At 33.5% G+C, this 13,178-nt stretch overlaps 1 protein-coding gene across 3 annotated transcripts in view; it reads left to right on the top strand.

Moving 5' to 3' along the window:
* The first annotated feature begins 7,915 nt into the window (after positions 1-7,915).
* Positions 7,916-13,178, top strand: part of LOC106690356 (uncharacterized) — a 92,502-nt gene continuing 87,239 nt past the window's right edge. For all 3 annotated transcript variants that reach the window (XM_014435771.2, XM_067052827.1, XM_067052831.1), the window contains exon 1: positions 7,916-8,103. In XM_014435771.2, the coding sequence (XP_014291257.2) occupies positions 7,963-8,103 (141 nt within the window). In that variant the 5' untranslated portion in view covers positions 7,916-7,962. The remainder of the gene's footprint in view (positions 8,104-13,178) is intronic.

Below are 13,178 nucleotides of genomic sequence, written 5' to 3' on the forward strand. Positions count from 1 at the left end.
GGAATAATATCGGGTTCGGGCTAGATCGGTTACATAAGGAACATTTAGGTCTTTATGGATGGTTTTATTAGTAACAAAATAAGGAGCATTGAGGATTTTCGAAGGATTTCGGATTGTAAAGATTGGATACGAGAGGAATTCGAAGGTTTAGTGCAGCCCCAAAGCTCAACTCCGTATGTTCAGATGGGCCTTATTATTGTCATCTAGATCAGTCTTTTTGTAATGAGTTAATAGTTTAGACCTTTTATCTAGTAAGTGCTGTAATAGTCGGAATCTTCGTGCAGTTTCCTGTATTTTCAGTCTTGTGTGAGGATTCCAGGTTAGTCGTTTGTCAAGGTGTAGTCCAAGATAACGAATTTGTTCTACAGGGGTAAGAGCCACATTATTGAAGTATACTGTAGGGCAGTCAGTATATAATATTGAAATATGATTTTATGCCTTGATAATTGGTCACTTTAAAGGTTAATTTTGGAGCTAAGACCATATTAGGACAGGACTTCGAGTCAACACCAAAAATAATATATTTGTTGGGGAGTTCTTCAGGTCATAAAATGCTGAAAATAATCTGTGCTGTTATTACGAAAAAAGTTGTTCTGAGCAAGAGAAATATTGTAGTAAATAGCCTAATCGACTTTTATTGGAACTTATTAATACTATATTTTAAAATAATAATAATACAATCTGGTTACATAAAAATATGCCTTAGGCAGGTAATAAAAAAAAAGAAGCAAGAAAAAACCAAGTCTAATTTTTACAAAAAAAAAAGAAAAATAAATCTATACATATATATTTAAAAAATAATTCAACATGTATTCCGCTTCTAAAGATTGAAATACATTTTAAAGGCAAATGCACTTATTAGCACTTTGAAGCATTGATGGGGCCGCTTAGGCCGATAATCCTAACGTAAGTAGTCTGAGGTCCGGAGCGAATACATAATCTATATGTATTCCCTCCGGACTTCAGACTACTATGTATCTACAAATACATATGTGTAGAAAATGATATGATGAAAAAGAAAAAAATACGGGAGAGGTAGCAGACTGCTATTTATGCATACCGTTAATGGGGATTCCAGGATAATCGCTGAAGGCAATTATCCAAATATATATATTTATATTTTGATTCTTGAATATTGACATTATTCTTAAAGGAATTTTATGTGTGTCTGTATAATTTGTGATGCAGTAGTAGGGTCATTGCTTGTAGACAATACACATATGTCATCAGAGTATGTTGTTAGGACATTGTATGTTTTTAATCTTACCTGAACCACCTGCCTGTTACGTAATATAAATATAAATATAAAAGTGAAAATTATGATAATCAGTAGTAATAATTAAATTTAATTTACTTTTTTTTTTTAGTTTATGACGTTGCTAGATGATTGCACTTTTTTTTTATACATAGCTTATGACCAATTCTAGTGATTATTTTCACATGACTTCACAAAACTAATTAATAAATCTATTATAAAAAAATATTTTATGGATAATTAAAAAAAATTAATTTTTTAATAAAAGCCAAGATAACGTCAAGTCTATATTTATAGTTATGTATATTAAACTTTTTGTTGTTAGCCGCAACAGTTTGATTTTCCTTTTTTGAGCTGATATCTCGAATATAAAAACAGTTTGGACCTGTTAAGGTTTCAAAATTGAATTTTTTAATAGTTAATAGAAGTGAATTGATCTTTTTTAGTCAAGAAAAAATATCAAAAATTGTAATATCCACCAATGTTACTGTCAGCAGGTTATTAACAAACTTTCAGTCATTTTTTAATAAAGTATGAACTTTTAAACATGGTTTAACTTTTTGAAAAGGGCTAAATAAATTTGGTTACATTTGGTAAAATGGAGTGATACAGGCGTGCAGAGAAACTACCTATTGGTAGCACTAAACACTAGATAATTAAAAACGGCAATTTGGACTTACTGGAAAAGTGAATAAATTTGAAGGAAAAATCTACGATGAATCTCACAATTTTTTCCTTTGTTTTATTTTTTTCCCACGTCTTCGGCCATTTCTGACACATGGGGCTATTCTATATGTGTCTATAGTCAGCGGTTTAGCAAGATGGATTTTTCATTCTGTGGGACCGCTGCGAAATAGTACTTTACCCAACTAGGCCGGAAAAAAACCGGTGCCTCTAAAGTCTTGAGGTTACTAAGATGACACACGAGCCTATAACGGCCTCAGTTATCATCTGTCACATATTTAATGTAAGAGGGTATAGTACAAGAGCCGGGAAGAAAAAAAGGCAGATATCTCACCCCAATTTTTGATTACTTTAACGAAAACTAGGTATAATTACTAGTCAAAATTGATGAGTCTGCCAAGTACAGGTAGGGGGAATAAAAAATGGCGGCTGTTTCAAAACCTTAAAAAAAAAACAATTCACTAACTATTGATCTTTCAGTACGTCCCATACAACATTTTTATGAAATGTTGCTTTTTAAAAAGCTATTTCTCGAAAACTATTTTACGTAAATAACTCTATTAGGGCTCATATTTTAGCAAGTTTAATCTTCTTTAAATGATGTTCTTTTAGGTTTTCTTGAGTTCTTCCTACTTTACAAGATATAGAGTTTTTATATCTTATAAGTTAGTTTAGTTTAGTGCCTTCGAATGAAAAATTAGTTTTTTTTATCGCTTTGAAACAGGCGCCATTTTTTATTCCCTCTACCTATACTGGGCAGACTCATCAATTTTGACTAGTAATTATACATATTTTTCATTGAAGTAATCAAAAATTGGGGTGAGATAACTGCCTTTTTTCTCCTCTTGTACTAGTAGGAAGGTTGAAACAAAACGAGTTAGTAGTGACTAGTTTTACCCAGCTCCATCCTGTGAAGCATAAGATCGGAGTGCCAGGTCGGTGGCACTAGTTTCAGGCACAGTTCTTCATAAAAAAATTATATGTATTTTAACATAAAAATACTTCTCATCGATTTGAAGGTATTAAATTAATCTACAGTTATCCTTAGAGGTATGTATCGCGTTAGTTCTGCGGCAGCAAGTAGAAGTAGAATTCTCCAGTGTGGTTCTAAAATGCTGATGAGATGATGTTGGAGCCTCAGAGCCTCGAGGGGGTTCGCGTTATGACTTTAATAATCAACGGGGGCACTTGTTTCGCCGAATCTCAGAAAGTTATTTCGCCTCTCGAGTTCCTCTTGAGAAAAACTTGAGTCGAGTCTCTGTGGGGCTTTACGTGCCTGGGGAGCCTCCTTCTTCAACTGTCTCTTCTTAATGAAACTCCTTCACAACTTCTTCAATGATTGACGTAGAAGTGTTTGTAAAATTATTAACCAGCGTTGAATCCACACTCTAGGTTCCTTTGATGAATTTATTTTGTTTATAAATGCTTTTATTTATTTAAATTAATTAAAAGTATTGAAAATTGCAAAGAAAAATAAATAATTCATAAAATAAAACAAACTTGCTTAGAGCATCGTCTCAAGCGTCCTTTTATTATAATAATGATAATATTCTTTATTTATTCTAGGATTGATCCCTTTAGAATAATATACAAGCGTCAGAATTAGGCCTTACAGTGAAATACAAAATAAGAATATAATTATAAAACGTCATAAAACATAATAAAATAAAGATTAAAATGAACAACAATGATTAACAGAATATATAAAATAAGAATAGAACAATTAAAGTAAGACCATATGTCACGGAAAGGTAAAATTTCTGCTAATATACATATTTAAAAGAATAAACTAAATTCTGAAACATTAAGTACAGAAAATATATAAACATTGTTTGAAACATTCAATTGTTATTCTTCCGGAATTAGGTGGACAGAAGGTGGTTGAATATGCGGGATTTGAAGGTTGGAAGGGTATTAGAACTACGAATGAAGTAAGGCTGATCTACCTAAGGCTGCAGTTCGATGGGCAGCTAAATATAAGTCTGAAGGCCGTGAGCGGGTATTGCGGGACTGTACTGAGGATTTAAATTAAAGGATATCAGAGATGTACGATGGACGGCTGGATTGGATAACTTTCTGGAGGAAGGAAGCAAGAAAATATCTACGGCGGAAGGTAAAGCCACTTCAATTCTTCATAAAATCGGGTGACAGAGGCGTCCCCGGGGACCCCAAAGATGAATCCTACAAAGGACTTAATTAACCATTTTAATTTCTATTCGATTATAAGACGCATATATAAATTTTTCTTAATTTAGCAATTCTTTCGAAATGTGTATTAAACATTTTTTTTTTACTTACATTGATGGCTACACTACGAGTAATGAAGTCCCCTTTTTAGCAGATCCCCTCTATTGCGGAACGAAAAACGTTGGTAATGTGCCGGTAAAGACACAAATTAAATGGATACGAACTTTTTATCACGGGGTCCATTCATTCCTAACTAATTATTTGAAAACTAAAATTTACAGTGCATAATTTAAGATTAATAGCAATAAAATTTACTTAAATTGCCTATTACAGTGGATTCTGAATTACTGTGGTACAACTTTTGAGTTTTGTGCCAGAACTGAATAGGGAATGGAATTGTAATGGAGATAGGTAATGTGGATTTTTTTTGCAAAGCGTAAACATTATTTCTATTTCGTATTTTATATATTGTGTTGTTAATTACGTCATATGTGTTTATGAGGTTGGAGTAACATGGATTTTGTACATCTGATTTTGTGTTAATAGCCAATAGTAGTAATTTATTTTAGATTTCGCTTAAAGTTGTTTGTTTCCCGATGTATGATTTTAGGTGTATCGAATTTAAATCTATTTCTTATTCGTCTGAAATGTTTGGTGAGTGCAATTTAGTCAAGAGGTTTCTGAGATAGGGGTATTACTATATTTTTTTATGATATGCCCTTATTTTGAGATACTGTTCGCAAGTTCCAAAATATGATTTCCCGCAGTTCTCTTCTCAGGGGATTTCATATACCATATCTCTATAAACATGAAGTTAGTTCTATCATTGAATTGTAGAACTCACTGTAATAAACGAGTTTAAGTATTGTTTTAATTGTAATAGTTAACATCTCCTCAATATTGACTTAATGACTGATCCTCGAGATCCACAAAAAACAATATATACATAATAAGGTAATTAAATATTTTTGACAAAGTAGTTGATAAGCATGGGCATTACCTTAACTAACCGATGTATAAAGAGATAATGTGTACGATCGAGATAAACGAAACATTTTATTTATTTATGAGTTTTTATAATTCAAATTCTTAATTTTGGCCAATTTTAAAATGCTTCTCAATATAAGTATTTTTTTCCAAACTTTATTAAAAGTTCTCAAGCTAAGCCAGTCACTTTTCATGAGATTTCGGAGGGCGTGGCAGGAAGGAAAGATTCTCTTCTAAATAATTTCGGTGTTATGATATGGGATGATTGTGACGTACATCTACCAATCCGTAAGATATAAAAGGTTTTATAACAGGGCACCAGTGATGGTTTCCCTTTGATTGTATGAAGTATGTCTTCAACTGAATGCCAGGCACACATTCACCTTTGGTTGGCTGGTTGAATTTTAGTGGACTGTATAGTTAAAAAATAAAACAAGAATTAATAAAAATAAAATTCTATTATCTAATTGAAAGGTGGTGTAGGGGGTGTCCGAAATAAAACATTTATGGTTAAAAGGGTTAATTAATTTTAAATGACTGGGCTATGGAAAATTGTAGATATACTGAGGTAGTTGATGATAATGTGGAGGTTAACTATATTGAACTGTTTGGACTTAGTCCATTCTTCCTTTCTTCTCTCCTCATTCCTTTACCTCTCTCTCCTCTGCTGCTGGTAAACACTCCAGTAAATCTACTAACTCATGGTAGATTTTACCGATGAGTGAACAAAGAAGAATTGACTGCTTCTGGCAGAAGACAAGATGGCTTTCTCATGCCCAGGTTATTTCTCATCACAGAGAGCACTGGAGTAGGTGAATTTTGACTGTTGGCCACATGGAACGATAGCATTGCCTACATATGGCACCCATCCAATTGAAGCTTTCGGTTAACTTGGGTTACCCGGAACAAGTATAATTATTTTTATTTATTTGTTTTTTGTCTCAATAATCCCATTAAGGTCCTCTTCAGCCCCAAAGTGAGAAGGTTAAGATTCCTTTCTCGACGCCACAGTAAAATAAATATTTACTTATCTAAGTGGGGATTAAATCCACTAAGTTCTGAACCAGACTCTGCTGAAGTGCACAACGGTTGAAAATGATACTGTGCTCTGAACGACTCTTACAAAAAATACCGATACATACAGTCCAGGAATATATAAGAGCCCTTGAAGCCAGTTATTAATGATGTGAGGACCCTTTATCCTGGATCCTAGATATGCTAGGGGCATCGCCGATCTCGAAGGAACTGAGAGGAATATGGAAGCGGTGGAGGCGGCCGAAAGGAACCGTGACTCGACTACCTCTTCACTGTCATCCCGCCACTCTCCCTCATTTCAGTTCCAAATACCTGCTTCCGAAATATTTACTTAGGACCGACCCTTATCTCCGAACCAAGAGGTTCTTCGGTAGAACCGGGATTAATATTTTACTGAAATAAAATAGTGAGAGAAGGGAGAAAAATCTAATTTGGGACATGTTCATATAAATGACATATCGATCATTAACATCTCAGATGTGTAGTGTACATTCTATTATGTCGATTAAAAAAAACTTATTATTTGTCACGTTATTTTTTTGTCATAGTTACCATTCTCATGTTTTCGAACAAACAAAACAAAAATTAAAAAGTCTCAAATTTTAAAACGCATGTTAATGTAAAAAAAAAAATTTATAATCGATCTTCAGTTGTTTGTACATATCAGAACAGAATTTTCAGTCAAAAATATACCAAATAATATTATTATAGTAGAAGAGTGTTTATCTCATTTTGGTAGTTCATCTGGTGCGAATTCTTTCGATTCTATAGCCTTATTGTGGCGCATTAGAATAATTGTATACCGATGGAATGGTTTTGTTTTGTAGGATAAGAAACAAATATTAACAATTGTATTAATTATATTCCATTGAATGTTAAAATTGAGGGTAATTTCTTTTTTTTCAGATAAAAAGGAGTCAGATTCCTTTTTTAAATCACTAAAAAAATCTTAAATACGAAATATATGTATATACAGTTGTCCGTAAAAATTTTAAAATAAGAAGATGGTCAGGGTTGTGGTCAAAAAAAGTACAAATAGTTCATAACTATTTTAATGTCCGACGTTTCGTCACACTTTGCAGGGCTTCATCAGGGCTAAAAAGATACAAAAAAAAACTGAGAATATTACAACAATAAGATACAATAAGGTAATCATTGTTTATTCAAGTTTATTTTATATTGATACTATTTTATGTCTTCCTTCCTTTTATTTATATATAATTTCTTATCACTTTATTTTCACATAATATTTATCCTAGCTTAAATTACCTTTTTGTTGTAATATACTCAGTTTTTTTTATCTTATTAATTCTGATGAAGCCCTGCAAAGTGGGGTGAAATGTCGGACATTAAAATATTTATAAACTATTTGTTCTTTTTTTTACCGCAACCCTGACTCTTATATTTAAATTTTTACGGTCAACTTGAAAAATATCATATCAAATTGAAAAATATTTTACGTGGTCCACTTTGTAACGTCAGTCGATCCAAATTTCTTTAAGAGCTGACTATTGTTAAAAATATGTAAAGGATACAGTAAGCAAATAGTATAACTTTATTATTCAGGAAATTCTCTTAATTCTCCTCTCCTCCCATTTTTACTGTTATTTAAAAACTAATTGATTATTTTTCTGCAGAATATTTTACAATGTTTAGTTCATTTGTCATACAGTTACAATATATATAACAGGATTAATCATGTATTGAATTTTAAATGTATGGTTAAAATATATATTAATATATATTACCCTTTTATTGTTGCAGAGAAATACTACGGACAAGACTCAGAGAAGGGGTTCACAGTCCTGCTCCAGATGGCTTCCAACCCAGAGGTCCTTGGACACATCCTTCGAGGACTCCTCACTCACATACCCAGGCTCCTCAAGCTGTTGCAGTATGGCAACGACTCTAGTCTCCACAGAAACATGGCCGCACTCCTTCATAAGATGCTCAAGGTATTTGAGTAGTATCAATCGACCGTTTAAATTTCATTTCTACACCTTTTCGTTTCTACTTATGAATTACTCCTTAAGAAGTTACAGTTATTGTTTCTTTTTTATTAAAAACAATTTTCAGTTACTTGTTCTATTAATTTATAGTTTTATTTATTTATCACTCTATCCTGCCTGTTCGCAGTAGAGGGTACAATTCATTGCTGCAATCAGACAAAAATGACTATTATAACAATTAAAAATTACATTGATATGTACAGCTTGCTCTAGCTGCAAAATATATCTTGCTCTTCTACAGAGGCCTTGGTGGTGTAGCTTCTTCTCCCCTTCCCAGGGAGAGGTGTATAGAGCCCACAGCTTCCTTCCCGTACACGAAGGTCTTGTAGTGCCGATAGTTTTCATTCATCAGGTCATGGAAATCACACTCTGTCAGAACATCCTGTTCTTCAAATCTAGTCCTGTTTTCCTCATCATCGTGGCCCTCAGTGCCTCATAGGACGACGTGCTCGGCGGTCTCTGGAATCCGAAAATTTGGGCATAGGTGATGTTTATGCCATGTGCGGCAAGATTAGCTCGGAAACCCTCCATGTCCCGTGAGGAACTGTGATACCCTGTAGTCGGGGAGGTTTTTAAATTTCAGGTGCTTTTTGAATATTGCTCGATTTAACTATCTTAAAGTCTCCTCTTCTCGTTTTAAGCTAATATTTCAAAATTGATGTAGAGCCGTCGCTCCCCGGGGATCTTAGCGGGGCGGGTCCGGCGGGGAAGGATTAACTCTTTTTGTGTTATGATCTCCTCTTGTGAGATTGTGACATGTCGTACATCGACCAACCTACTCGCTATAATTATCTGTTTGAAAAGTCAGATAAGTAAGGCTACCATGGAGGGCAGGACTGGAGGTTTTTTTACGCAGTTTTTCAATTCAGGAGCTTTTAAATATTGCTTGATTTAACTATCTTAAAGTATGTTCATCTCTTTTTAAGTAAATATTTTAAAAGTGATATAGGCCCGCCACTACTCGGGAGTCTTAGCGGCGTGGGTCCAGCGGGGAAGGATTGCCTTTTTGTCTGATCTCTTTGTAACATGGCGTAGATCGATCAGCCTACTCACTATAATTGTCTGTTTAAAAAGTCAGATTGCAGTAATTGCTTCTACTCTATTATATTTCCTTTAATTTATCTAGCACAACGTATTGTTAAACTTTATAATTCCTAGTACTTTAGTACTATGTCTTCACGCTTTAGTAGTAGCCAAATACATAGATATAATCTTTAAATAGCGCCTGAAATGAAAAAACGGCATGAAAACCTCCTCTCCCGCCCTCGATGGTAGTCTTACTAATCTGACGAACTGTAGTAAAGTACTTTCTTTATCCACCGTCGGTTCCATTCTTGCAAGGTTTCTTCTCGAAGAATCATTTTCCATCTGTCTGAGTCTTCACCAATTCACACTTAGAGGTTCTCCGGTAAATCGGCAATATCTTCTTTCTTTACTGCAGACAGTTGTCTTCCTGGAGGAGGAGATCGATAGGTACTCCTTATGCTAACACCTTTTCGCCTCGTTAGAGGCTGTTCTGTATGCTCGATGGACTCGCAGCAAAGCTATCTTCTGAATTGTCGCCAACCTGCTCTTCTGCTTTTGCGGGAGATATTGACTCCATGCACAGGACGCGTATCTCAGGATACCAATCTTTCAAATAACGATCACCAAATCAAGCAGAACCTATTGTTTTACAGCGTTAGGAAATTCCAAAGTAATACAAGTTATGGTATTATTTATGACAATACCAATGACTCTTGTCACCAAGAAAATTAATATTTCTAATTATATCAACTCTCAAGATTTAAGTAAAAACATACTTATGTTTTGGCTAAATTATTAAATTTTTCGTATTAATAAACTTGAACGAGGTAATTTAGAATACTGAAGCGGCTGCGGTTGGGATTTAATGTGAGGAATTTCCAAGGCATCTGTTTAATGAGAAGCGTTGGAAAATGCTCGGAAAATGGGCCTCTGCTGAGGATTCTGTAATCTGTGAAGGGGGGGGAGCAGAGGAGGGGGGCATTAACTATGACGAATGGTCTCAGCTCCCTCTGTAATTCACATCATTACCTCTGCATCTCCTCTATGCCAACAATTTATTAACCACTTTTTTTTTTAATACCTAATTCATCATCCTTTTTATAATTTATTTCTGTTTCACTATATTTTCTTTTACTATCAGATGTTTACTTTATTTATTTTTATTCTATTACTCTAAGGAACATGAGCTTAAGCACTTAGTTAATTTCTAAAATTTGTTTATTAATTTATTCATTTACGTTTTGTTATTAGCCAAATGACGTATATAGGGGGTTAGTCTAGTATGTAAAGTAAGAAACATATTCGAGGTACAAGATAGGAAAAATGAACAAAAAAAAAAAAAACGAAAATGATAAAAAAAAATCTTAGTGTGAAAATGAAAACAAGAAAACATATTAAATGAAATATAACTAACTGAAAAAAAAATGAAAAACTCACTTGTTTTTATTTGTAAGTTTCAAATATAAAAAGAAATAATCCTTTTGAAAGGAGCTGTTTTGGTCAGAATCACGATTTACTTCCAATTAAGAGTACCCCCTTTATGAATCTGGTTGGACCCAGAAGAGCTTTCGAAATCACTGGGTTGACTCAACGCTACAGTTACAAAATAAATAATTATTTTTCACAGCTGGATTCCTTCCCGGGTCCTTGGATTTGGTAGCACAGTGCCTTGCCACTGATGTACAAAGATTTAACCAATTCAAAATACAATCTATAAAAAATTCTTTAACAAGAAATTAAGAAGCATACAAAATGTATAAAAATAAACTATCAAAGAAGATTAAAAATAGAAAAAAATATATAAAACAACTGGAAATGTTTTGATGAATCAGATGTAAATGAAACATTTTGGAAAATGTTCAGATATTAAACTAATAATAAATCAATAAGAAGTCTTATAAAACAAAGATAATAGAAATAATTGAGAAATAGTGTCCTGAGACTGACTGTTCATTGAATAGTTTTTTTTTTTACTTTAAAGAGATTCATTCAGATTTTTTCATTAAAAACAATGCTCCGAAAAACTGTGTGAATATACGAATTATTGAATCACGTCGTCAAAGGATGATAATTATTTGTATTAATATCTTCCTCTGAGTGAAATGAAAACTGGCCGATTAAAATTCGATGATTCTTGGAATTATAGAGCTTAAATGAGTAACACGAATCAAATCGAAATTCATTTCTATCCAGGTACTAGAGTTTTTCGATTAGCTAAGTGCGCCTTGGGCTATTGATCTCATTTTATCTTATCTAAAATTATTACGAGGAAAAAAAAAACAAGAAAAAATGAAACTTATCAAGCTTACATATATAACATCGAACCTTAATATATCTAAGGAATAATAATAATAATAAAGGCTTAGCGAACCCTAAGGTGCCGGTTCCACCAAACGCTTTCCAGTGATGCCCCTCCAAACCCAATTCTACTAAATCAGTTTTAACTCAATCCTCCCGTCTACGTTTCGGTCTACCCCTCGGACGTTTACCCGTTGGTTCAGTGTTTATTAACATTTTAGGGATCCCCTCGTTACTAAGCCCTACAACCATACATGCCCATCTTACACGTTCCAATGCTATAACTTGAATTACATTTACCGGGTGTAGGTCCCTTAATTCAGCGTTGTGTAATCTTATAATTTCTCCCATTAATTCATCCTTTTTCGGTCCGAATATTTTATTTTCGAATACATCCATAATCAACAGTGGGACGGATAATGGCTTTGTAAATTTTAATTTTTAAGTTTTTCAATAGAAGGCGCGAGCTAAGCAATTTCAAAATTGAAAAATAAAAAGCACTTCCCCCTCCAACCTAGCTTTTATTTCCTCATCAATTCCGTTTTTTCTAGCTGTCGTAAAACGTAAATACTTAAACCTATCTACCTGTTCAAACGTATTTCCCCTGTATCTATATCACCGAAATTGCTCGCATTTCTACTGCTAACCATATATTTTGTTTTATCCGTTTTTGCGTGGTTGTATTTAGTTCTATAGTTTCCTTGTCCTCACCCAATAATACCATATCATCTGCATAACCAAGCACCAGTATTTTAACACCCAAAGTTAAACCCTTTTCGGTATTCATCACACTTTTAATGACCTATTCTAGTACTAGATTAAATAAGATAGTTGATAGATAATAGCCTTGTTTCAAACCCGACCGGACCTGGAATTTCTCAGAACAATTATTACCGATTCGTACCTTATTATACGTTTCGGACATGCACATCCGTAAGAGATTTACTAACTTTGGTATCAAAGGAATAATAATTATAAATATGCAACCGAAGAATGTTGATCAAATAATATTAATAGAAATAATATAATAAATAATTGATTTATATTATTATTATAAATAATAGTTAATAGATTCTGAGTTCACAGCAAAATCTTTCAATAGTCCTGATTTCGGTATTCGATATGAAGTTAGATTTCCTACATTATCAGCTACTACTCTTTTAACTGCTGATAACTGAGAATAATATTTAATAAAAGATCCTTGATCAAATGATCTATTAATTCCTATTATAATTTTGATATTAAGTAATTTCTATATTGAGTATTTTATCTTGGCTCAAGAACGCGGAGAACTATTCAAGTTTGGGAGTAGAACACCTTAAGACATCTACCTGGAGACTAAGCAAACTTCCCTCTCAGCGTGAGAACAGAAAGGAAGGCATGCAAATACAGGAGAGTTGAGTTGTAGCTCTATTTTGTGTGTATTGACTGTAGCCTGGTGAATGGGGAGGCATCGCACATTCAAGATGTGGACGATGGGAAATCCCCTTCTCTAAGAGTGCCGCTCTATGAATAAAAGATACCCAAGATCTCTAAGAAAAGGAAGGACCAAAAAGTAGGAGAGCGAAAGAATGGGGAAGGGTATTAATGATAGAGTGAGACTGGGCTATTAGGCCCAAGTTGAGATATACAACCAGGCTTTCAGTTGTATTTAAAAAAAATCAGTAAAAAGATAATAAGTTATTATTATAATTAAA

The sequence above is a fragment of the Halyomorpha halys genome, unplaced genomic scaffold (assembly GCF_000696795.3).
Source record: "Halyomorpha halys isolate HHAL.00 unplaced genomic scaffold, Hhal_1.1 Scaffold1676.1, whole genome shotgun sequence".
Taxonomy (NCBI): domain Eukaryota; kingdom Metazoa; phylum Arthropoda; class Insecta; order Hemiptera; family Pentatomidae; genus Halyomorpha; species Halyomorpha halys.